General features: G+C 43.3%; 1 protein-coding gene across 1 annotated transcript in view; it reads right to left on the bottom strand.

Annotated features, from left to right (window-relative positions):
* Positions 1-24,550, bottom strand: part of LOC143836677 (uncharacterized) — a 35,731-nt gene extending 11,181 nt beyond the window's left edge. The window contains exon 1 of the mRNA XM_077336224.1: positions 24,476-24,550. Within this exon, the coding sequence (XP_077192339.1) occupies positions 24,476-24,550 (75 nt within the window). The remainder of the gene's footprint in view (positions 1-24,475) is intronic.
* Between the last annotated feature and the right edge of the window lie 1,944 nt (positions 24,551-26,494).

The raw sequence follows: 26,494 nt of genomic DNA, 5'->3' as shown, positions 1-26,494 counted from the left end.
GAGGTGACAGATCTCTCAGGTCTTCAGATGTCTGGATAACAGCCTGGCCTTAAAAAGTGAACAGCTGAGTACCTGATCAGCACTGAATTCTCTTTCTTTCCTAACAATAAGAACATTTCCAGAGAACAGTCTATTGTGTAGTAAATGAGCAACTGGTACACAATCATTGGAGGATAATATTTCTATATTGCTTAGAGGCAGAACTGTTACTGTGGTTAAATCCCAAGGCTCCTGCAGGCATCAGACCCAGTGGCATTGGTCGTGTCACTTGGAAGCACAACAGAAAATATAGCCAGGAGCAGGTATTTCCCATAGTGTGTCTGCATGGTAGGGCAGGGGTACCGTTGCTGCCAATCTTATTTGTCAGTCTGCCCTATGAATGATTGGCATTGTGACTGAACATGTAGATTGCACGTAAATGGTGCTCTATTTAGAACGCCCATCATCCATAGAACACGCCATCTGGAAGAGCCCGCATAACCCAGAAGAGTCAGATGTTTGAAGAGATGGTCCAGTGCAAATCAATGGGACTAAACATAGAATCATAGAATCATAGAGTTGGAAGGGACCTTTAGGGCCATCTAGTCTGTATATATGCACATACACACATGCACACGCACTGTATCTATAGCCCCCCTTTCTCACTAGGACTCAAGGTGTATTACACAAAGCCAGCTGATGTAGGCAGTAAGTGCCATAACTTCATTATAACTTACTTGATAATTTGACTTGTGTATCAAATGGGTTGGGCTTGGGATGCGTAGCAAATTAGAAGATCTTAGTGAAAAATATACTGAATTTTCAGAAGCAGTACCGTGTTAGTCACAGCGGTCCTTTGTGTGAGGATGTGTTAGGAACTTTAAGTGGAGAGGCCAAGCTGGAGAAGTATTCTACTGTGTTTTGAAATAAAATGTGGAGGGGAAGTGCCAGGACAATCCTGTGCATTCCCCACTACCTTAGCACACTAATAAGACCTACAGCTGCACATGTGTGATGCCCTCATGCCGCCTTGTAATGTTGGCAGGAGAGCCAAGTCATAGGTCTGAACTGTGAACCGCCTGGGACTGAGTGTTAGGCTGAAGAGAAGCAGCAGTTTTCTGGGCCCAAATCACCGTCTCCCCCCAACTAAGTACTGTTTAAATTGTGAGAAGACTGTCCACTCATCATTTAAAAGATTCCACAGCTGAGGAAATTGCTTCAGTGGAAGGTATGCCCTCTAAGGCTTCTACTCTGTACCCAATCCTTCTCAAAGTGTGAGGACTGGGGAGGGAACTGACCCTCATGTATACACTCTCTGAGACAACTTCCCTCTCAAAGACTCTTTTAATCTGAGGGTGAATGCTCCAATGAAGTTAAAAAGTGTCTGGGGGACATTAGCGTCCCTGCACTTCACCTGTAAATTTGGTGGTACCCAGTTCTAGTTTTCTTTTTTCTTTTTTCAGAAGAGGAAGGCAGTGTGTATGGGGGATCTTTAGTAATGGATGAAGATGAATAAAGTAGATAGATGAATGGAGGAATTAGAGACTGATTTGAGTGGGTTTCCTGTTCTGGGAAGGGGGGGGGGTCACATCCCATTCCCTTGCAGGAACATATGTTTCATTTTCAGCATGATGGCTGTGTTCCCAGGGGTTGCTGTGACCGACTGCTTTTTACCAGCCTTGGCTTGTACAACATTTATGACTGTTCTTAGACAGCAATAACCAGGCAATCAGGTCTGACACTTTGGTAACTTCTGGGCTGGATTTAAGAAACCTGTGCTAAATTGGATTGCCTTTCACTAGAACAAAATGCCATTAATTTGGGGAGTAAGGTATGAGGAAAATATTATGCCTCTGCTACAACAGTTGTATTGGTGCCCAGTTTTTTTCTAGTTACAATTCAAGTGTTTGTCTCAGCCATTAAAGTTCTATATAATCTTGGACCAGGGTGTAGTCTGCATGGGGCTTTTTACCCACTGCCAGCTCAAATAAATCCCTCCCCTCTATACTGAATTTGATTTCCACTTTGATTTTCGGTGCTTTAAATTTTCCCTCTGCAACATGCGTGATTGATCTGGAGTGACCCTACCTTTCCCCCATGATATCCAGAAGTGGATATAACCCTCGATATTTGAAAATTTGCCATCAGTAAGTGTGCAGATTCATGCTTTTTATGAATTAAGTTCCTTCTCCATGCCTCATAGCAAAGCAGTCTTCCCTGATTGGCCAGGGTGTCAGTTCAAAGATTTCCTGGTTACTGGTTGCAAGGCTTGTCTTAAAGTGACTGCGCTGCAGAAGCCCTACTTCTCTCAGCAGAGTTTTGCCTCTTTGATTTATTCCCCCCCTGCTGTCTCCAATCCTCCCCCCCCCTTGTTCAAGAAGAAAAGGAAAGAGATTCCTGCTGCGCTTGGCTCCCCTCCCCACTCTGAGTTTCCCCAATCAAGTGCAGAACACTTTCTGTTTCAATTGGGGGGGGGGGGAGGATAGAGGAAGGCCTGAGTTCAAATCGATATGAATTCAGCAGGATCATCCACAACAGAAAAAACAAAGTAAGTGCAGAATCAGCCCAGGTTACCAAATAGAACTTCAGCTTCTTAATACAATGTGATTCATTCTATCCAGTGAGTTTTCTACTCACTGCCAACCAAGGTTAGATTGTTTGGGTTACGTAAAAGGGTTGTCAGTGGCACCCTCATTTGGCAACTGTTTCCCATGGCAAGTCCAGCACTTCACTCTCCCCACCTTCTGAAAAATCTATTGACATTTTTATTTTTGGAGTACTTTAAGTCTGAGTGAGGACGGTAACATAACATTCTGCTTCCATACAGTATTCTGTGCTATATACATTATAGTGATATCCCTTTATTGCATTGTAAAATGACATTGACTGTTGTTACTTTAAATGGCTTTGCTTGGTTTTGGAAGGATACATTGGGCCATGTGGAAGCAAATAATGAAGCAAATTTCTGTTTAGACAGAAGCAAAGGGAAACACCATGATTTGTGAGGCAAGTTTTAGTGGAATGGTTGGGAATTGTTACAAAGTGCTAATAATATCTTTGGATGGCTAGAGATAATTGTCACATGAATCCATCTATCACCACAGTAACAGAAATGAAATAAACAGGGGGGAAATAATGATGGCCTTCATAAGCACAACTGAATATGTTGCAAAATTGAGCTGTTTGCCACAGACCACACAAATGACTCCCAACCATCCATTAATTAACTTTTTGTCTTCCAAACAGCTAATTATCCAAATAATACAAGAGCCATCAGTGATGGCAGCCGGTCCCAAAAATATCAGACGTTCTCTTTCAGTGGCCAGTCTTTAGGTCTGATGTAGCAGCGGGAAAAAATACGGTGCTGTCAGTGAAGGTGGGTCATAAATCTTTTGGACTTGTGTGCTACTTTTTCCCTTTCAGGGATTGCCCTTTTGCTGGGGCTGGGCTGCCTGCATCACTTACTTGGTCTGTCACCGATACCATCAGGAGAACTGAAATCTGGCATGGTCTATATCGGATTCTAGAGTGACATCATACAGGGACTTGTGCCTACTGATCCTCTTTTTTTTTTGAGTGGGGGACTGCTTTATTTATGCTCCCACTAATCTAGAGAGCCACATTTGCTTCCCCACTCCTCCTCCCTATAGAGCCAGTCCCAGTTCTCTCAGGGTACTCTCAGCTCCACCTACCTCACAAGGTGTCTGTTATTTCACCATTGACTTTGCTGACAATTAGATACCACCTCCTATTAATATCACCTGGCCCATTGGCTGCCATGAACTCCTGGAATTCCCTCCTCTCAGCAGAGGATCACATTTACAAGCCAGGTTGACAAACAGCATCACTTTTCCAAAGTCTTAGAAGCTCAAGAGCCTCACAGATAGTTATTTGAGGACAGCTCATAACATAATTCGAAAAGGAATTTGGGAACTGGAATTATGGCCCTCCAAATCCTACTTGCTCTCTAGTTCTTAAAGTGACAGTATCCAAGTGTGATGCCCCAGCAATGGCTGGAATGCAGTCAAATGGTTTTCTAGTTGTACAAAGCCTTTTAACAGTAGGAGGGAGAGGAAGCAGAGACTGAATCACTGGCTGTTGTGGGAGCTCTTGTTTCAGGGCAAAGGAAAAAGCCAAGAGAATAAACCAGGGGTTAGCATAATGCGGTGGGACTGTCCCTTCACAGTGGGAAGTGCCTTTGATGTGGTGGGGCTTGTGCGAATTATCAGCTAAATACTTTATCGTAAACCCTTGTTTTTGAAGGAGGGGAAATTAGGAGTTTGATATGAGAGGATTAGGGAATTATCCTTTGGGCACAGTAGGTGAATTCTGGAAATTGATAATATGCATTTTCCTTAAGGATAATGTGAGGGGCCCTAAAAAGTTGTCATACCCTTTTCTCTAGCCCAGTACTGTCTTCAAAAAGGTTTAATAAGCTGTTGTCATCCCATACTTTGTATTGATTAAATAGTATACTAAAACCACCCAGAATTGAATTCATATTTACCAGCCATCAGGTTGGTATTATCATGTCATGTGTGGGGAAACTGTGGTCTGAGGAATGTCTGTGCTGAGTATACGGCTGATAACTACTATGGCTAGTGCAGTGGTTTTCGGCCTTTCCCAAAAGGGGACCCACTGAATTACAAACACATGACAAGATGCTACATGACATCAGAGGAAGTGGGGAAACCAGAGGTTTGACTTCACTGGTGTTAGGGCCAGGGCTGTGGGCAGACCAACTCACCCCTGGACAAGAAACACAAGCCAAACACCAAAAGGCACTAAGAAGTAAGAAGAAGAACTGGGTTCTTCTTCATTTTTTATTGCCAAAACAGTATACCCCATTTTTATATACCCCAGTTTATTGCCAAAAGGCATCTCAAAGTGGCTGACAATAATCTACCCTTCCTCTCCCCACAACAATAAAATCAGAGTCCAGTAGCTACTTCAGACCAACACGGCTACTCATTTGAATCTCCCCACAACAGACACCCTATGTGATAGATGAGGCTGAGAGAGCCCTGAAAGAATGGTGACTGGCCAAGGGTGACCCAGCTGGCTGCATGTGGAGGAGTGAGGAATCGAACCGGGTTCTCCAGATTAGAGGCCACTGCACTTCACTACAGCAACCATGAGAGAATCTTCTCCAGCACTGAGTGGCTTCACCTTCCCATCCAATTGCTCCTCTCAGCATGCTTGCAAAGCGAGCTGAGCCAGGAGGCATGCAATCATTGCTCCTTTGAACACTAGCAGCAGGCCCTTTGGAAAAGAAGCAAATAATGGTGGTTGAACAATGGCTTGCGAACCTAGCAGGTCAGGGTCCACAACTCACTTGAGAGTCAATCCATGGACTGAACAACAACAACAATAACAAAGGGGTGGGTGGGAGATGCCTGACATTTTTTCCCTTTTTGTTCTGTTGGCACATTGCTGGGTGCAGCCCATTTTTCTTTCATTCCTGAAGATAACTGCTCATGAATAATATTGAGCAAGTCCTGGTGAGACTATTTAGAACTTCAAGGTATATTCAGCAGTCCTCTGATCCTTCCTTTTGTGTAGGAAGTGAATTATCCCAACGAAACTGGATTTATATGTTAGCTAGCTTTCAAAGCCTCAAGATCTATCATCACTTGCTCATATTTACCAACATGCAATTTATAACGTTGGGACTAGACACCCTGCAAAACTGGAACAGTTGGATTATGTTTAGAAACTGTCCAGAGCACTGCTGGGTAATTAACGACTTTTCAATTGAGACAACTGCTTTCTCACTAGGCAGTCCCCATCCTTGAGTTCTAAGGGGGAATCAAGGCAACAGATATTATGGCTTCAGTCTCAGAGTGCCAAGAACTGAACTGTTTTCTTTGATAAATGCTGGTGCTGATGTGCAAAGAGCCAAAGCTTTAGATAACATTGGTGACTGAGGAGCTTCAGAAGCAAGTGTAAAAGGGCTGGTGAAATTGACATCTCATAGAACCAGATTCTGACTTGCAACACACTGAAGTCTTAAAGGCTACAAACTGTCCATCACAGTGATAGGTAGAAACAATACAGTATGCCCAACCAAATGCCCCAGGGGAGAAGAGAAAGTGTCCACTGATCTGTGGAGGTCAGTAATGCTCTTCTGATATTTCTATGGAACAAAGTTTGAGTCCAGAGGCACTTTTAAGATTAATAAAGTTTAATTCTGGGTATAAGCTTTTGTGTGCATGCACACTTCATCAGATATTGGTTTTAAAGGTGCCACTGAACTCAAACTTTGTTCTGTTGCTTCAGAAGAAAACAGTTACCCATCTGAATCTATTGATATTTCTATTGGAACTTAGAAAGACACCAACAATGTCTCCCTTTCCCTAGAGATTTGTCCAGGTTTCAGAGGGAATGTTTCCCAAACATACTTTAATCAGGGTCAAAATCACAAACTATTGAGAGCAAAGGGGAGAAGAATAAAGTCACAAGGAAATAAAGCAGGAGTCCAGTTGCATCTTACATTCTTAACAAGATTTGTTCTAGCTCAATTAAGCTTTCATGAGTTAGAAGTCAATTCATTAAATGCAATGGATCATAATGCCATTAGGATCTATACTAGAGGTCCCCAAACATGTTAAACCTGGGGGACCCTTTGGATTTCTAACACGTGCTACTACAAAATGGCTGCAAAAAGGCACAGGAGGCAGAGGCCACCACAAAATGTCAAGCAGTGCATTTATGCACAATTCTAAAAGTAACTCTTAAATATTTCAGGCTCTGCTTAATAGACTAGGTTTTAAAATGACCATATTGGTTTAAAAGTATTTTCTTGTGTACCTTTGGTGAAGAACCTTATGTTGTGGTAACAGCTGCTGCCTGAAGCAATATTTTGTGAGTCTCCAGTGACCAATTAGAACCCCTGCTTTGCAGCTCACTTGGCCCTGTCCGTTTTCTAAAAATACCTGGTGGTCAACCAGAAAGGTGTCAGTAGGTGCCATGGTGCCCACAGGCTCCATTTGGGGGACCCCAATATATATAATATATATAATAAATTTATAAGGATGCTGTATGGTTGTTCACCATACCTATCTTTATGGGTGCAACATGTCTTTGATCAAAGTACAGAATATTACTGAAATTTTATTTGCCTCTTTTTTTGTCCATATTCTATGCATTTATCTATTTCAGTGATTCCCCCCAACCCTTCCATAACCACTTTGGAATACTAAGAGTGGCATAGATTTATGCCTTTTAGAGGATATGAGTTTCCTAACTATTTTGACATGTTCGCTCTGCTTGTGAAGTTACGTTTTTACTGCACTACTAAGAAAGCCAGGAAAGATGTTAGTGGAATCCAGCAGGATGGCATGGGATAGCTTTCCTCCATACAATTACCTTCTGGCATTTCCACCAGATGTTCATCAAATCTGCCCTGGCTTGGTTACAATGCCAGCATTTTTCTTGCACATATTTATTTATTTTTAGCTTTTCTTAGTCTCTGACACTAGATAGACAGGATAACCTATATTTTAAAGGAGCAAAATAATCAAGAACAGATTTCACACACCACTGTTGGGATATCTAAAGTTAATTGAGTTTGGTGTAGTGGTTAGGAGCCAGTTTTGTGTAGTGGTTAGGAGTGCGGACTTCTAATCTGGCATGCCCGGCTCGATTCTGCGCTCCCCCACATGCAACCAGCTGGGTGACCTTGGGCTCGCCACGCCACGGCACTGATAAAACTGTTATGACCGGGCAATGATATCAGGGCTCTCTCAGCCTCACCCACCCCACCGGGTGTCTGTTGTGGGGAGAGGAATGAGAAGGCGACTGTAAGCCTTCTTCGGGTAGGGAAAAGCGGCATATAAGAACCAACTCTTCTTATTCTTATTCTTATTCTTTGTCATTTCTGTGACCAAAACCTATGCCATCCTGCATAAGGTTGTCAGAACAGAGGCTTTGGCTTGAGGCTTGGTTTTGGGGGTTCATTCTCAGGTTAAAATCTCAGGACTGTCACCTTAACTGGCCAACACACCTGACAGCTTCTTTTAAGACTTCATTAGTCTTAGCTTTATGGCTGCTTTTAGTACCTAATAAGATCTATAAGGCAGCTTCATGGTTTCATGTGATGGAGTCAAATGTTGCCTGAAAGACAACTGGCATCTACCACGACTGATCTGTCTTCAAGAGAGTGCTTGGGAATGTTCTCACTTGATGCCAAACATTGTGGAGTCCTTCAAGTGTAGACAAAAGTCTGTAGAAATTGTTCTCTGAAGGCAAAAAGTCGGAAAAGCATGTACTGGTTTAAGACACGGGCTCCTATACTTTGCATGGTATAATTTCCTGCCATAGAATGGTACAACATCAGTGAGGTAAAACATTCTCATTCCCCCTCTCCAAATCAGCCTCCATGCATTCAGAGGAGCAGAAGGGTTGTTTCATGCAGCATGTGGCACAGTGGGCCCGGCCTAATCCCTCTGAACTGAATAGAAGATCACGCTGGTCTTCCTTCCCCCTGCCTGCATATCAAAGCCAAATGGCCCACAGAACCCCTTTTGTGATGACATTTTCAATCAAAAGGGACTGTGCCTCCTCACGTTCAGGGACGTTTGCAAGCTCTCAGCTACCCGAGGGAGGGTGCCTTGAGCTGCATCACAGCCCGATGAGCTTTGATTTGATTGGAGTCCCCAAGTGAGTAATCCTATTAAAGTCAGAGTGTCTGATTCAGCTGTCCCTCTATGGCAGCTAATCCTAGCAGCAGGGGTGCGCATTATCCCATTTCCAAGGGAGATTTTTCTGGGAGACTCCCTGATCACTCCAGGCATGGAGCCATAAACAGAGCACATTCTTATCCTTCTCTGTCACCTTTTATATGTGGCAAACAAAAAGGACCCCCACAACTCTGCCTGAAACAAAATGCTGAAGTGCATGCCTGTGAAAGCAGGAAATTGTTTGATGCCTTTATAAAAATATGAGAATGTGTGGCTCACTTTGATCTTTCAAAGGTAGCTAATTAACCAGATTTCTGACTCCCTGGAGCCAGTCAAGCATAGTAGATGGCTGGACAAGAAGGTTTTTAAGTTAGTTTTGTGTACTTTCACCCTCAAACATTTGTCCAGCTGAAGGTGCCATCCTACAGGCAGGGCTGATTTATCTGTGTAGCACATGTAGGTCATGCTGTGGGCCCTGTGCTTCCAGGGCCCCCACATGGTGCCTCCCCCCCCCATGGATCAGGGCCATAGCTTCTCACCTGCCCCCATTCTCCTCTTTAAGGCCACTTGGAGGGACACCCCTTTCGACTGTGGGGTCCCCTTCTGCCCTGTCTGACTGCTCCCGCCACAATTTTTGTACTCTGACAGGGCCCTTCGAATCTTTAAACCACTCCTGCCTACCAGCTCTGTGGCTGGGACACCAGGCAAAAATGGGCCTGAATAAGTCCTCACACCCTGCTGACAAAGCCACAAACATAAAGGGCTGGTGAGACTGACAACTGTGTCGCTCTTGGTCTATAGTTTTCAGTTTGCAAGGGTGCAGTTTTCAGATGTGCAACCTACAATTCATGTATGTATGTATGTATGTATGTATGTATGTATGTATGTAGGTAGGTAGGTAGGTAGGTAGGTAGGTATGCATTTATTTATTTATTTATTTTCCAACACTCTCGACATTCAGCTTGTGTCAGGTTACAAAATCAATGCCCAATAACAATACCCCCCCCCCACCCAAATAAAATCCCATTTAAACAACATACAACAATATATAAATCATGACAGTAAAAAATCAAACTGCATGGAATGCAAAGATTAATGAAAATAAGGACTCTTATGATTGGCTTGCTGAAGTCCCCAGAAAGATATGAAGGCTGGTGAAGAATCCCGATAAGTTTCCTGTGGTCCCCAACCTTTTTATCACCGGGGACCGGTCAATGCTTGACAATTTTACTGAGGCCTGGGGGGGTAGCCTTTTGCCAAGGGACATCACTGCCGCCTGAGCTCCTGCTCCGCTTGCTTTCCTGCCAGTGCCCCTGACTTCCCGCCACCCACTGGGGGGCACTGCCAGCAGCAGCTGTGCAGTGCCATGCCAAGGGGGGAGCCCCAGCCATGGTGGTTGCTGGAGAGCACCAAAGGTGAGCCAGTGGCAGAGTGGCAGGGCAGCCCCCGAGGCAGTAGCTGGGGAGGAGGATGAGGAGGAGCCACGGCCCAGTATTGACTGATCCATAGACTGGTCCTGGTCCCTGGACTGGGGGTTGGGGACCACTGTATACTAGGGTTACCTGTCGGGATGTCATTGAAGTGGGCCCTCAGAATTGTATGGTACTTCTCAGTCTGCATGAAAGAAGCTACATATTTTGATCTGAGATCTCAAAAGCCATATGGCAGATCTGGAAAAAGTAAGATGAGGGTAACGAAGATGATTAACAGGTTAGAGCACATTTCTATGAAGGCGGGTAAAAGATGCTGGACTTTTCCATTTAGAAAAAAGAAGACTAAGAGGGGGACAGGATAGAGGCTAAAACTGGAAACTCTTGGATGTGACAGAAATGCCTCTCCAAGCTGTGCTCAACTGTCCTACAAGCTTATTAGAGAAAACCATACAGGGGACTAGCAGCCTGACATAATAGGATACACTAATGGTAGCGAGAAAACACCAACTAATCTATTCAAAGAAAGCCACTTAAAAAGGGGGACAAAGAAGGAAGAGAAATAGCCTGATGGCTTAAAAGAATATATTTCCATATTAACCACATCCCGGTCCATTTGATTTTGAGTTCAGTTTATGTTATGCCCAAACCAGTAGATTCCTGAATGAGTTCAGGGAATACCTGTTTCAAAAGCACTGACATGGTCTGAGTCTGCAAATCTATTAAAGGCAAGGCTGATAAACTTGTCTACTGTAAACTTTTCAAAGTGTAAAAATTTGGAAAACTCTGGAGGAAGTGAGTGTAATAAATTCCTAGATCTCTCTCTGTGTCTCTCTCACTCTCTCCAGCTTCATGTTCCTTAGCAGCAGAGTTCAATACAGTGTATCACCTTGGAAGAATGCTGAGGCTCCTGTTGGGGGGGGGGGGTGTCGGTTGGCTAAACATGACATTTTGCTTTCTTTCTCACCTGTTATAGTTGATGATGAGGTCACACAAAACTTTTCCACTGCTACCCAAGCAGAACTTGCAAATTCACAGCGAACATTCCATAGCAATGCTGTGGTGTGTGTATGTGTGGGGTTTTTTTTGGAGGGGGGTAACTCCGGGGCTAGAGAGTAATCAGATTCTTTTTTGAAAGCAGCTTTTCCATCTGATATATATTTGCTCTCCTCAGTTTCATATTGAGTCCGTAGCCTGAGTGGCGGTTAGTCACTGTGGAGGATATCCACTGCCTAATTCTAAACCAACTCTCTGCAAATAAACAACCATCATTCTGGTCATGGTGAACTCAGATGGGAAATACCAGATCTTCCACCCTGTCCTGGGAAATGCACTGTGATCTACCCAACTGATGTTTTGAGAGGCATGTAGGGATGCCGCAAATAACTGTGATTTTCCACTCCTGATAAGAAAACCACATATTCACTGTGGTGGGCAAGTGAATGGAACAGGAAGTAAGTCAGACAGTGCAGCCCTATGAAGAGCTATTCTGGTCAAGAGGCACATTGATTTCAGTGAGTTTGGATTGGAGTGATTCTGCATACGTTCGCCCTGCTAGCATTTTATTATTGGATCCATGAAAAATGAGGCGACTGGATGCTCAAGTTGAAGTGCAATACAGTTCATTATGCAACAGGCACTCAATTCAGAACTCTAATATAATTCTCAGATCCGTGTACATGGAAAATATACCATGTATGTAAACCTAATAATAATAATAATAATAATAATAATAATAATAATAATAATAATAATAATAATAATAATAATAATAATAATAATATTGATTGCAATCAAAACTCACTTTGACAACTGGAAACAAAAGCATTTGCTCGGTAATATTTGGAAAACGTAGAGAACAAAGTTGATAACAGAAACACCCAGAAGTGTCTCCAAAATGGGCACTTGGAGAACTGAGGGGCTGATTCTAGCTGCATAAGAGCTGGCATTTGAAATGAATAGCATGAAAACCAATAATGACCACAAATATTGCAAGACAAAAGATGAAACAGTCCATCACATGGTCAGTGCCTGCAGTAAAATTGTTTAAAGTGCCTATAAAGGACCTAACAATCAAGTTGCAGCTATATTGCACTGGAATCATTGCAAGAAATATGGTTTACCATCAACCAGAAATTCATGGTACCACAAACCAAGCAAGATTTTGGAGGATGATGAAACCAAGATTCTTTGCAACTTCCAATTACACACAGACAAACACCTGGAGCATAACACCCCTGATATCACAATTTTTTGAAAAAGAGAGACATCAGGTTTGGATCTTTAACACTGTAGAATAGTAAAGAACAGGAGAAGATCATGTATGAATAGAATTAGAGTTCCTCTGGGAGAAGAAGGTTTCCATCATGCCTGTTGTCATAGGACCCTCAGAGCAGTGCTTAGAGAAGTCTCAAGAAACACCTGGACATTCTGGGCTTTGAGCAAATAATACCAGCTCAGCTCCAGAAAGAAGCATTGCTTGGAACAGCAAGAAAACTGCAGAATACCATCTACCAGTCAAAAGCTGACTGTGGCAATTCTTAATAATAATAATAACAACAACACTGAACAAGCAATAAACAACAGTGTTGCAGGTCTGCATTACACAAACAGCATGGAGATAAGCTGCCCAAAGCAATGATCATTGTGTATAGGGAAGTTGAAACAAATAAGAGGACAAGTTTCTATGTGCCTGAGGTTATGTAATGATAGCCCTCTCACTGTCTATCCATCCTAGTCTACAGTGACTGTCTGAATGATGGGCTTTACTCAGTACCACATTTGGGATGAGAATGGAATTTCCTTGAGGTTAAGTTGGTCAGTGATTCAAGGGATGTTTCCTTCCACAGAATGTGGCTTTTCAACTTGTTCATCAGCTTTCCATTTGCATAGCCTTTATAGTGGGAGAGAGGTGTTCTGAAAAGAACATGGAAATAGAAGTAGTAGAATTCTATACTGCAGACTGAAGGTGGAACTGTCATATGTATTAAAAGTTGCCTTGTGTCCTAGGTGCATGATGTATAAAATAGTTTTTCTAATTTATTTATAATTTGATTTATAGATTACCCCTCACAGTCTGGCCATCTTGGGGCAGTATTCAACAAGGAATAAACAACAATTGATAGTACCATCCATCCATCCATCCATCCATCCATCCTTATACTGCCCTCCCCTGTGGCTCAGGCCAGTTTACATGGAACATAGGAATCATACAGTACAACAACTTCAAATAACACAACAGTAACAGTAATAGTAATCTCAGCAGCCAGTAACAGCAGTTCTAACAACACTTCCATACAATAATTCCAACATCAGTGGTGACAATGTTGTCAACTATGGTCTCATGTTGGTTGGTTCAGGGATCAGTTCATGGGGAGGGGTTTCTGGGTGGCCTGATGGTGTTGCTCAACCAACCTCCATCAACCTCAATCAAATTCCTGGTAGAAGAGCTCCATTTTGCAGGCTCTGTGGAATTGTGGTAATTCAGGCAGAGCTCCGATCTCTTCAGGGAGTTCATTCCACCAGGTGGGGGCCAGAACAGAGAATGCTCTTGCCCTGGTTGAGGTCAAGCATGCTTCTTTGGGGCCAGGGATCACCAGCCAGGTGGAAGTGGTAGAGGATAGAGCTCTTTGGGGGGGTATAGACAGTGAGGCATTCCCTCAGACACACTGGGCCCAGATCGCATGTGGCCTTAAAGGTGATTAAAAAGGTAAAGGTATCCCCTGTGCAAGCACCGGGTCATGTCTGACCCTTGGGGTGATGCCCTCTAGCGTTTTCATGGCAGACTCAATACGGGGTGGTTTGCCAGTGCCTTCCCCAGTCATTACCGTTTACCCCCCAGCAAGCTGGGTACTCATTTTACTGACCTCGGAAGGATGGAAGGCTGAGTCAACCTTGAGCCTGCTGCTGGGATTGAACTCCCAGCCTTATGGGCAGAGCTTTCAGACTGCATGTCTGCTGCCTTACCACTCTGCGCCACAAGAGGCTCTCTAAAGGTGATTACCAAGACCCTAAGTCTGATCTGGAATTGAACTGGTAACAAGTACAGTTGTTGGAGGGCAGGCCAGATGTGGGACCTCTTGGTGTTCTTGTGAGAATCCTGGTCATTGTGTTCTGGACCAGCTGCAGTCTCCAGATCAAGGCTAAGGTAGGCCTGCCTAGAGCAAGTTGCAGAAGTTCAGTCTTATGAAGTGACATTGACATTGTCAAGGAAAAGATGCTTTCTTTCTCCTTCTCTTGAACCCAGGGCAGCTTTGATCCTGTAGATCCTGTAGACATCAAACATGTTATCATCTGCTACTCTCTCCTAATGTGGAAGACCCAGAGTGGCTTGCATCATTCTTTCATTTTATCCTCATAACAGTTGGCAGAATTCAGATATGCAAAGTGGGGCAAATACAATAATGTTATTGGAGAGAGAGAGAGAGAGAGAGAGAGAGAGAGAGAGAGAGAGAGAGAGTCCTACAGCTGAACTGTCTCTAACATTCTGTCTGTTAGGGGGCAAGCAGGGAGGAAGTGTGCTCAAGGGAGCAGGAAGTCTCCTGTTGAGCCAATCAGGATACTGGATGAGATAATTTGAAAGATATCAGGAAGTTCCTATTCTAACTATTCTAACTACATATTTCCTTTGGTGCCCTCTGCAGGATATTCTTCTCATGTTGCTGATTCATACACACTTGCATATTCCAACAACAATAGTCCTCTGAGGAAGGTTTGGCTGAGAAAATGTGATTGGCTCAAGGTCACCCAGCAAGCTTTGATGGCAGGGTGGGGATTCAAATCCGGGGTCTTCCAGATTCCAGTCTTAGACCACTACACAACAATGACTTTAGAAGGAGAAGATAGGGACAAAAATTTGTGTGCATCTGTTATGTGGACCAAACAGGTGGCTCTTTTCTCTGGAATGGTGTCAGCTTTGTGCTTGAGAGAGTGCCTATGTTCTAGAGGAACATGATTCCTATCTTACACATGTTCTGCTATATGAGCCAAACCAAATTTTTCCCATCTAATTTTTGTCCCCAAAGCAACAATGTTCACAGTGTTGGCTCCTTAGGTATCCAAAGAAAATACGTGATAAGAAGAGCGCTTAGCTCTAGTCTGGCCCGCAGTTACCAACTGTGATTTGAGTTTTATTTCCAGTGCTCCCTCCTCGATTGTTTATTTGTGCTAGAGCTGCTATCATCTTGGGATGCACCTCAGCACTTCCACTTAGAAACTGAGAAGCCAACCCGGGCTGAAACATTGTTTGCAGTGGAAAAGGAACAATTATGTTTGAAGGTTGTTTGTTTGCAATTTCCCTGAACCACTTCCTCTGGTCTACTCCTCTCCTTGCTTTATGTTCTGTTTCTTTCCATATCTGTCAGCCTCTCCAGCTGTTTATTGTTTTTAGGGACCGCAGCTTTAGGCTGCGTGTCAGATCTGTTCCTTCGGGGCTGAGGTCTCAGTGTTTACAAATTGCGTCTGTTTTCCTTTGAGCTAATCACTGAGATCATCTGAGGTGATCCCTATGGGGCAGCTAATTGGACAATGATGGGGGACTCTGTTCTGGCATTTGGTCCCTCTCATGCATTTAAATTCAAAGACCCCAAAACGACATATTTCAAATACAACTTCTCATGGCTTTGGGGGTCTGGAATTCCAGTTTTAAAATGATCATTGCATAAAGTAATCTGGCTGTCATTCACCATACTTGCATGTAAAGAGGGCAATTTGTATACAACCCCTCTGTTTCCTTCTCCTCTGCCCCATTAGTGGTAATTCATCCCCCACCCCTGAAAGAGACTGAAGCAGAGAACACACAATAATATGACCAACATGAGAGCCAACTTGGTGTAGTGACTTCTAATCTGGTGAGCCAGGTTTAATTCCTCATTCCTCCTCATGCAGCTAGCTGGGTGACCTTGGGCTAGTCACAGTCCTGTTACAGCTGATATCACAGAGCTCTCTCAGCCTCACCTACCTCACAGGGTATCTGTTGTGGGGAGAGGGGGGTTAGGCATTTGTAAGCCACTTTGAGACTTCTTTGAGTAGTGAAAGGCAGGATATAAAAACCAACTTTTCTTCAATCCATTGCATGCTGAGTTTCTGCTATTGACTTCAATCCACAAGTCCATGCAAGCTCTTGCAAAGGCAACTTAGAAACTATGGAACACCTACTTTGCAGACACTCCATTGGTTACCAATCAGTTATCAAGTTCAGTTCAAGGTTATAGTTATTACCTACACAGACCTTGGATCCACATACCTTGGACCAACATCACCTCTTTTGCTCTGCTCAGACAGCTTTGCACATCCAAGCAAACTCTCATATATGTAGGACTGGCAGCTGCCTATTCATGAGTATTAAGAACATGATACAACATGGCTTCTCTTAAGACCAATGGCTCATCCAGTCTAACACTCTGTGTCACAAGTAGCCCAAACCCAGATGCCATCAGAAGGTCTACCAATGGGGTCAGAATGCAAAAAGTCTTCCCACTGTTCCCCCCAAGCACCAAGAATACTGAGCATCATTGTTCCAGACAGTGTTCCATCTATCCCTTGTCACTAATAGCCACTCATGGACTCTGCTCCATATGTTTATCCAGTCCCCTCTTGAAGCTGTCTGTGCTTGTGGCCACCATCACTTCCTGGGGTGGCACTGTCAGCTGTGACTCCCATCTTGTGGAAATGTCTACCTGAGGTTAAAAAGTTCCAAACAGTTCTGCCATTCTTCAGAGTGTCCAAAACAGTAATGTTCAAGAGGAAGTTTTAAAGCAAAGGTTAGAACTTTAGTAGAATGAACCATTCCAATAGAATAAAATGATTGTTCCCAAATTCTGTAATCGTAGTCCTATAGCATTGTTCACTGGTTGCTTTATGCTGTTGTCCACATTGTTTTTTTGTGTATGTGTGGGAGCGTGTTTTTATCTTGTAATCTGTATTGAGTCTCTGTGTGGAAGGCTATAAACAAAGTAAAATAAACAAATATATATGTTAAGACAAATGGGAGCTGCAGAAGAACACTTGTTAATTTTGATATGGCTTCTTTACGAGGTGCCTTATGATGTCTTCAGTGCATCTATCCATTTATTTATTCTTATATTTATTGACCACCACTCCTGGCACAGCCGGCTCATGGTGGTTTACATACATTAGATTTTTACCCAGCCCTTCCCTGGCAGGCTCAGGGCAGCTTACAAGAATTAAAACCAAAGCTAGAAGATGAATATAATAAGTAGCAAGGGAAACATTAAATCTAAGTTGAGGATAGGAAAAACTTAGGTAGCCAAGTCTTTTTGCAAAAGAAACCGCCTCCCCATGGATGGAGTGGGCAGCTGATGCTCCCATCCACTGGCCGACGCACCATGCATTCTTCATGTCGGACATCGAAGCATACAAGAGTGATCCGATGGAAGCAGCAGGATGAAAATCTACAGGCGCTCACGATGACTAACAAAGTTTTTGAAACATGCTAAACTGGGATCTGGTAGGACACTTAGACTGGGCTTTGTCAATCAGAGTTTCATGAAACCTTGGGGTTTCTTGATAGCCCTGGAAGGGTTTCCCAAGTGGGTGGGAATTAAATAACTTTCAATACATTTTTAAAAACATTTAACCAAAGATATGTCCATATATGGCAAATGATGGGCCTGGAGGGGTTGAGGAGGAGCCTTGGGTGGACGTGTTCACAGCTTTGTTTCCCAACCATATTCTGCACAATCTTGCCCCTTCTGGGGCTTCTCAAACCCCGAAGAATGTTTCAGGGGTTTCTCAACACTAAAAAAGTTGAGAAAGGCTGACTTAGACAATCAATTTCACCTCCCTTTTCCAGCCATTGTGAAAACAACCACAGAACAACAGAAGTTATCATAGATGCAAAACAGGTCCCAGTAGCAGTTGTGTCAGTAAGATGCAGGTTGTGGGATGTATCTTCCAGGTCAGGTTGCCAGTGAAATCAAATGGGACTCGAAGTCTTGATTGATGAAGCCTGTGTACAAGAGAGTAGCCCTTTCAAATCTGGCCAGATTACTCCACTGTAATTTCTTTTGCAAGTGCAGCTAAAGGATGTGCTTCAAAAACATTCAGTGCTGATGCTTCTTTGACCCCTGTAGTCCTGTCAAGCACTAAGCATACTCAGTATCAAAAAAACGGGCCTCATCCTTCTGTGAATCCGTATCAGAATAAATGAGCAATGTGCAAAGTCTGACAGACTTCCATGACATTGCTTACAATTATTCACATGATATATGCTATTTAACCAGCATGCGGTTAAAATAGTGCTGATGAACATTTGAAAGCAATTTTCTTTCAAGTCTTCAGATATTAACCATGAAAACATTACCACAATCTGATCCATATCCATTTGGGCAAGCCTGATGTTGTTGTCGGAGGAAATATCTCTTCCGTCACCTCTTACTCCCATGCTGAAATAGCAGCTGGCTTAAGGCGCTCTCTCTCTCTCTCTCTCTCTCTCTCTCTCTCTCTCTCTCTCTCTCTCTCTCTCTCTCTCTCTCTGTGTGTGTGTGTCTCAGTTTTTTAGATGCTTCCTCACTGACTTGGATTATTTCCCTGCTGTTTTTCCATATGGGCTGGCCTGGATAGATTTTCATAGGTTGCCATCCTTCAGGCCCCAGATCCAAGTGCAGGGCTGAGTTATGTCCCTCTTTAGATATCCCTATAGATAAGCAGTGGCAAATACCAGCTATATTGTAGCCATGAAAAAGCTCTGGAAGCAGCTCCATCTAGAGCCAGCTAAGAAGTAGGATACTTCTTGCAAGCCCTGTTCCCCATTCTTTGCTTGGGATCTCCAAATATCGTACCGTATTGTATACATGCAGTCTTGGAACAGAACTGGTAGGAACAGCCTATACTACAGGAGCAAGTGTTTGCATATTGCTCAGAAAAACAATAACTCCAGTCTTCATTCAGCATGTATGCATGGATAAGCCTGAAAAGTGATCAGTCTTACTTCTATCATCACCTCTTAAAATGATAACTTTTACCAGAGCCCTAGCCTCATTCATGCTTGATTTAGTAGGACTGGCCCGGTATCCAAAGGCCTTTGTTAAAAAGCCATTGTTGCTCTGTGAATCTCAGCACAGACTGTAATGATGTGGAGAGTTTATATTTAGTGAAGTGATTCAGCGTAAATCCCCTGTTCCGCTCCTCTCCCCCCTCCCATGCTGAAATAACTGTGATGCCTCGACAGCTGTAAACATCAATGAAGCTGTTACCGGGATGAAAGGGAGTTCAGTTCAATGCAATCTACAAATAACTCTTCCAAATAAACCCACATGGAAAAACTCTTCTCTGCACAATCTACTGGCTCAAGAAGCAGGGAAGGTCTTAATGCCGAGGTGGTGACATCTGGATTGGGCACTCTATACAAGAAGCCATTTTTCTTTTCTACAGCTGCTGCAATGTTTTATGGTGGGAGCAAACCTTTCTCATAGAGAGCAAGTGGCTTCCACATGCTTTGGTGATGGTGTATCTCTTTAATATAAACCAGAGCACATGCTAGAGGAAAATCATAGCCATTAGACCTGCTCTGTGCTTGCTCGCTCTTTTAAGGGCCCCATGTGCTTCATTAAAGGGACCCAAACACTGCTGCCAAATGAATGCCAGGAGTTTGGTAGGAGGCTTTGGTAAGGGTCACTTTATGATTCTCATAATGGGTGCAATTCAAGGAGGCAGATCCATTGAAAGCTGAGCACTAAGTTAGCTGAAACTTTTCAGTTAAATTGTATTTCTACTGGAATACAACTGAGGCATAATCAAGCCAAAGATACTAAGTTTTAAGTCTCATTCATTTCAATGGGAAATATATGGGCACATTATCATTGTGAAATTAGGAGCCCTTGCCTACATTGCACTTAGCTCATCTAAAACTGGGTGACATTTTTAATTAATGCTTTAGTACATTGACATCTTAATAGAATTTAAGACCAATCCTGTACAGGTTAGCTCATAAGGCAATCCAATTCTATTCAATGGATTTTACTCCCAGGAAAGTGTTCTTTGGTTCTAGTAGAATTTGGCAGGATTTCACATCTCCCTTTTCTTACCATTGTTGCTGTTGTTGTTGTTGTAAGATGCGAAGTCGTGTCCGACACATCGCGACCCCATGGACAATGATCCTCCAGGCCTTCCTAATAAAAGAGGGAAATTTAATATGACCAGAGCCTCACGGCACATGGAAGGATAAAAAATAGGGGCAAGATTGGAAAGAGAATTGTTAAGCCAGTTGAAGAAAACACATCTGCTACATTCTGGTTCTTTTGTTGTTGTTTGCTCCTCAACAGAATTACAAGATGTAGTCTTGAAGCAGAAACCATATAACACACAGTAAACATTGTAAGACTGGATTACAAAGTTGGAAAACAATGACACAGGAATAATATAAGACCTGACACAAAATGCAAAAAACTGGATTACTGGAAATAGAAAACAATGCAGCAAACCCCTCCCCCCCCCCATGAGTACAATAAATAGTGCTGTTACCTGTAACTCTTATCCTTTTATTAAATCATCTTCCCAAACAATTCCAATTTTACTACAGGCTCTTTTCATTATAAAAATACCCCCTCCCCTTTCATTTTACACATTCTCCTGAATGATAGAAGTGGGGAGCTCTCCTCAGGCAGGCCATTGTACAAAGCAGAAGAGCAGCGGCTACTTATAATGTCAGATGTGCATCTTGTAATGAGTCCCCTTGGATGGTGGCATGCATCTCCTCCAGTAATCCTTTCTGAGGCTGCTTGTGAAAAAGGTTTTGCAGAAGTAGAAGAGCTAGATAATGGACGCTTGGAACTGTGAAGACTTTTCCTCAAAATGTACGTATGTAACAGGTTCTTAAATAGATATGGTACATATCCTCTAGAGCCTCTTGTGGCGCAGAGTGATAAGGCAGCCGTCTGAAAGCTTTGCCCATGAGGTTGGGAGTTCAATCCCAGCAGCCGGCTCAAGGTTGACTCAGCCTTCCATCCTTCCGAGGTCGGTAAAATGAGTACCCAGCTTGCTGGGGGGTAAACGGTGATGACTGGGGAAGGCACTGGCAAACCACCCCGTATTGAGTCTGCCATGAAAACGCTGGAGGGCGTCACCCCAAGGGTCAGACATGACTCGGTGCTTGCACAGGGGATACCTTTACCTTTACATATCCTCTATAGCCACAATGCACAAGCCCTGAGGGTGACGTGAACTCAAAAAGAATCCAGAAGTATATTAAAAAAGAGCATTAGTTGCCATGTTTATGTTGCCAAATTATTGATTGTTTCAAGAAGACCTATTCAGCTACAATTTGAGCCAGGGCTTGAAAATGTCTTTAAAGTTCAACATGGAAAGTGATCCTTTGCTGACTGCAGCTAGGGAGGACAGATTCCCTCTATGCAGCAAAGAGCTAGTCTAAATAAGCTGCTGACTTTCTAGCTGTTGTGTACCCTTTGCTCAGTTCTGTTTATCTTACATCTCCAAAGTACTTAATCCTTTAACAAGCCCTCACAATGACAACCCGTTTATTGGTTCCTAATGGGGACACTATCACCATCATCGTACTGGGATCGACTGATCCTGGAGGCTCTAAGGGTGGGGTGGAAGCATTGCGGGAGTTTCTGTGAGTAGGTCTGGTCTGAGTAAATGAGGCTCTGGCTCTATGCCAACACACCTTCTAAGAATGACTCCTAATCATCTGAGAAAATCACCCAGCAACCAATTTATCCCAAATATGTCACGTTGAGAATGTTAATAGTGCATGCTTCCAGGGACTTGCACACTGAAAAATGTGCTGCAGTGCAGCAGTTTCTCGTAAGATTGTTAAAAGGGCATGGGGGAGGGTGATTTATGGGTGCCAGTTTATATCCTACTCGCTAACCTCCCTAAAGCATTATGCATCTTATTGGCCATTAGGTTGGCAGAGAGGCTAAGCTTGTGAGGTGTTATTTCTGGATAGTGTGCCTGACCACCCTCATCTCCTGCTGTATTAAATGGACTCTGTTTATTGGAGCTGACAGTGGAAACACAAGCAGTTGTCATTCCCTTCTGCTAAAGTGGTGTCTTCTGATGATGGGGCAAACACGACAGGACTTGTGGCAAACACAGCTCACAGTTTTATGTGCTCTCAGCTAACATGTCCCATATGGTCCCTCAGTACAGTTAATCTGCAGAGCAGGCTCTTAGCAGGCTGGGGTGATAATGACGGTTTGGCAAGGTCATGGCACAGCTGGCCTTTGACTTTTAGGTGACCCTAGAGTAGGTCTTTGACTATGCCCCAATTTCAGTGTAGAACTCTGCAGTTCCCCATCACTCTCACGTACTGCTTTCCGGGTCTTGGACCACACTCCTGTCTCCACCTTGCTCCTTTGCTCTTTACTCACTTGTGCTTACAACTGCCAATCATGTAACTACCTGGGACAGGAGGCGATGTGTCTGATAGTCAGCTGCCTGGTGCCATCTACAGGACTAAAAACTTGGACAAAGCATTTTCTCAGATACATGGTTTGTTCAAGCTGAATGAGGAATTACTGGAAGACTTTAGCAGGCGGTTCTAAATATTACAAACTGATCTGTTTTGTCAACCCTAAGCAGGTAGCTGTTTTGCTTTTTTTTTTTGCATCTCCAGTGGAAATCAGGTTGGTTTAGTAGGGAGTGTTGTCCTTAGGTAGGGGAGGTCCCAGATAATATCACCACTCAGCCGCGGGTATATCTGGGTGACCTTGGGCCATTCAGTATCTTAGGTACCAAGAACACATAGATTGGTGGATGGAGACACAAACTATTTAAGTAATAATATTTCTCAGACAAACTTACATCACAAATTCATTATAAGGAAAAAAGAGAGGCATATATATTGCTGTGCTGAGGTCTTTGGAGAAAGAGTGAGATAAAAGTAATTCAAAATCCAGTCAAATTTAAAGCTATTTAGTGCCTTTGCTTATAGATATATTTTACAGGTTTTCTTTCCCCTGCAATCATTATATGGCAAATCAAAATGGCAGTGATACCAGCTTGGGATGGAGTTCTGCCTGGCCTGCTTCTTCCTTTCACCTGAGATGCTTTGCCTTCTAGCTCATCTGAGGGAGCAGTCGTTGGATTTTAGAGTGCCTGAAGATTACCATTTCCTCCCCTCTGCTCTTCTCCTGGGAAGAATTTTGAAAATGCCCTATTCTGAAAGAACATGTCCCTGTAAATCTGGCTGAGTTGAAACCATCTTACATGTGTTTTTCTGTTGTCCACACATCAGCCCACTCCTTTCTAAATGAGACGGATTTGATGATGAGGCTAAGATCACTTTCTTACAAGGAAACAAAAACTCTCTAGTAATTGAATCAGTTGCCAAGTTTCTACAGCTGGCTATGAAGTCTCGTAAATGTAGAACAATCAGTGCTTTATGATGTATTTTTTCCTATTTTCTTTTTTGTATGCCAATAAAGGTCTTCTGAATCTGAGTGCCTGCAGAAATATGGCAAAGTAAGCAGAGAAAGAGAAGAAGGTTATAAGCAGTAGTAAGAATGAAACTCAAGATTTATTTATCCAGTTCTCCCTTTGACCATTTATGCACTGGGAACTTCACTGCCCCAGCTCCTGCGCAGGAGCACAAATCGGGGGCGGATGAGGTACACAGGGCCAAATGCTCCCCCTTGTGAGTGCAGGAAGAAGTGGGGCAGCCTGCCACGACTAAAACTTCAGCCTACAGCCTGGTATGAAACCTCCAATGCATAAACAGTCTTTATGTCTTTTTCCAAGAAGCTAAGTGTGGTGTACATAGATGATGTTATCCCATAGAACCCTGTGAGGTAGGCTGGGCCCAAGATCATCCAGCTTGATTGAGGTCAAACAAAAGCAGACAAAGAAAATGTTAGAACTTGACATGTCTGGGTGAAATTCCATGTGTCTGGTAGGATGGTGGCCTTGGGCAAGATTCATTCAATCAGCTTCAGATTTCTGCCTGTAAAAAGCAATTTAACTTACAGGAGGACTAGGGAGCAATATAGAGTTTGTAGAACATTTTAGAACAAAAACCTAAACAAAACAAAAAATTGTTCCGACAGTCTGACCCTCAGAGGGTATGTGGGACACATACCTGTTCTGGAGCAACTTGGTCAGCCCCCCCCCCCCAGCAAACACACATGTGCGCACGTGCACACACACACACACAGACTCCCTTCCCTTTCCTCCAATTTCCCCCTTACCTGTTGGTTTCCCAACATCCTCCTCCTTCTCTCTCTCTCTCTCTCTCTCTCTCACACACACACACACACACACACACACACACACACACACACACACTTACACAGTGACTTCCTCCCCTTCCCCCTCCTGTTTCCTCCTTTACCTGATAGTTTTCCTCCCTTCCAAGCAAACATGTGCATACATGCACACATACTCCCTTCCCCCTGTCCTGCTTACCTGCTCTTCTGTCACTGCCTTGGTGCCTGCAGGTTGCATAGCAGCTGCCCAGGCCCCAAGGGCTACCACAGCCATTGCGAATATCTTGGGGGTGCGGCAGCTGCTGTGACATCAGGGAACACCCTTGGTCCCTATGTCTTGTTGCTTGCCATGTAGAAGAACTGGTGGGCCTCTAGTTTGGTGTAGTGGTTAGGAGTGTGGTGTAGTGCTGTAGTGGTTAGGAGTGCAGACTTCTAATCTGTCATGCCGGGTTCGATTCTGCACTCCCCCACATGCAGCCAACTGGGTGACCTTGAGCTCACCACAGCACTGATAAAACCATTCTGACTGAGCAGTGATATCAGGGCTCTCTCAGCCTCACCCACCTCACAGGGTGTCTGTTGTGGGGAGAAGAAAGGGAAGGCAACTGTAAGCTGCTTTGAGCCTCCTTCGGGTAGAGAAAAGCAGCATATAAGAACCAACTCTTCTTCTTCTTCTATGTGAGACAGGATGCTGGATTAGATGGACCATTGGTGTGATCTGGCAGGGCTGTTCTTCTGTTCTTATGACAGAGGATCATCCAGGAACCTAATGAGGGGTCAGTTATGTTATGGTTTACTATGTAAGCTGCCTCTAGCAGGTTTTTATATTAGGTGGCATAGGTATCTTCTAAATACCTAACATTAATTTACAGTTATATTAGTTTTAAAATCCCAGGGTTTATGACCAGTTTATTAATTTTATAGAAGTGTAGATATAAAAGTATACAACCTCTCCACTACTGTCAACAGTCTGGGGATGATCCTGGACTCCCCTTTATTGATGGAGGCTCAGGTCCCAAATGCTGCCCACCAAGCCTTCTATTATCTCTGCCAGGCATGGTAGCTGATGCCTTATCTGTTGATGTCTGACCTGGCCGCTGTGATCCATGCAACAGTCACCTCCAGATTATACAACTTGATCTATGCAGGGCTATCCCTCTGTCTGATCCAGAAACTTCAACTGGTCCAGAACGTGGCTGCCTGGCTCCTAACAGGAACCAGGTGGAGAGCACATATTCCACCAGTGTAATCCCAACTGCACTGACTCAAGATTGAAGACTGAATCAGGTTCAAAGTCTGGGACCTTCATACCTGTGGGACTGCCTTCTCCACTATACCCCTCAAGGAAACCTATGGTCAAGCACACAAAATCCACTAATGATCCCCCAAACCAAGAGAAGTCAAATTGGCTTCAACCAGACACAAGTCTTTTCAACCTTGGCACCATCTTGGTGGAATGCCAGGTAAGATCAGGGGCCCAAAGATTCTGCAGGGCCTGTAAGACTGAGCCATTTCACCAGGCCTATGGTTGAGGCCTATAACGACACCACCATCTACACAAATATTTATACACCATTCAGACACATAATAATAATAATAATAATAATAATAATAATAATAATAATAATAATAATAATAATAATAAGTACGGTATCCTTCTCTCTCTTACCAGAGAAAAGGCAGCAGATTTTTATTGGTTTTCATGCCGATATCAGATTGTTTTAAATGCTAAATGTTTTCTTTATGGTTTTATTGCTGATGTAAGCTGCTCTGCACCCTCAGGGAAGGGAGACATATAAATGGAAAAAATAAATTTAAAAATAAGAAAATAAGTAAATATATATCATTGAAGAGTATGGGAGTAAAATGAAGAATATTCATTGTGGTTTAGGAAGGGTGGAAACAATGTATCAAAATTCGTTGTAAGCGAGTGATTATTTCACAGGCAGGCAATGTTATCTAGAGGCCTATATAAAGGGACATAATTATAATTGTACAAACATTTTTTCTGGCATCTGTTTCTTTTTGCTTTCTTATGCAAACGTTTAGGGAAAGCCAGAAAATAAGGTTGCGAGTATGGCACCGCAAGTATGTAGTACATAGTGTTCTAGTCCCCTCAATCTCAAAAATATAATAAATAATAAAAAATAAAAATGATATTATAGAGTTGGAAAAAGTGAACGAAAAGGATAAACAAAAAAATTGAGAGGTTTGATCA

The sequence above is a fragment of the Paroedura picta genome, chromosome 4 (assembly GCF_049243985.1).
Source record: "Paroedura picta isolate Pp20150507F chromosome 4, Ppicta_v3.0, whole genome shotgun sequence".
Lineage (NCBI taxonomy): Eukaryota > Metazoa > Chordata > Lepidosauria > Squamata > Gekkonidae > Paroedura > Paroedura picta.
This window is presented reverse-complemented; position numbering and strand designations above follow the sequence as displayed.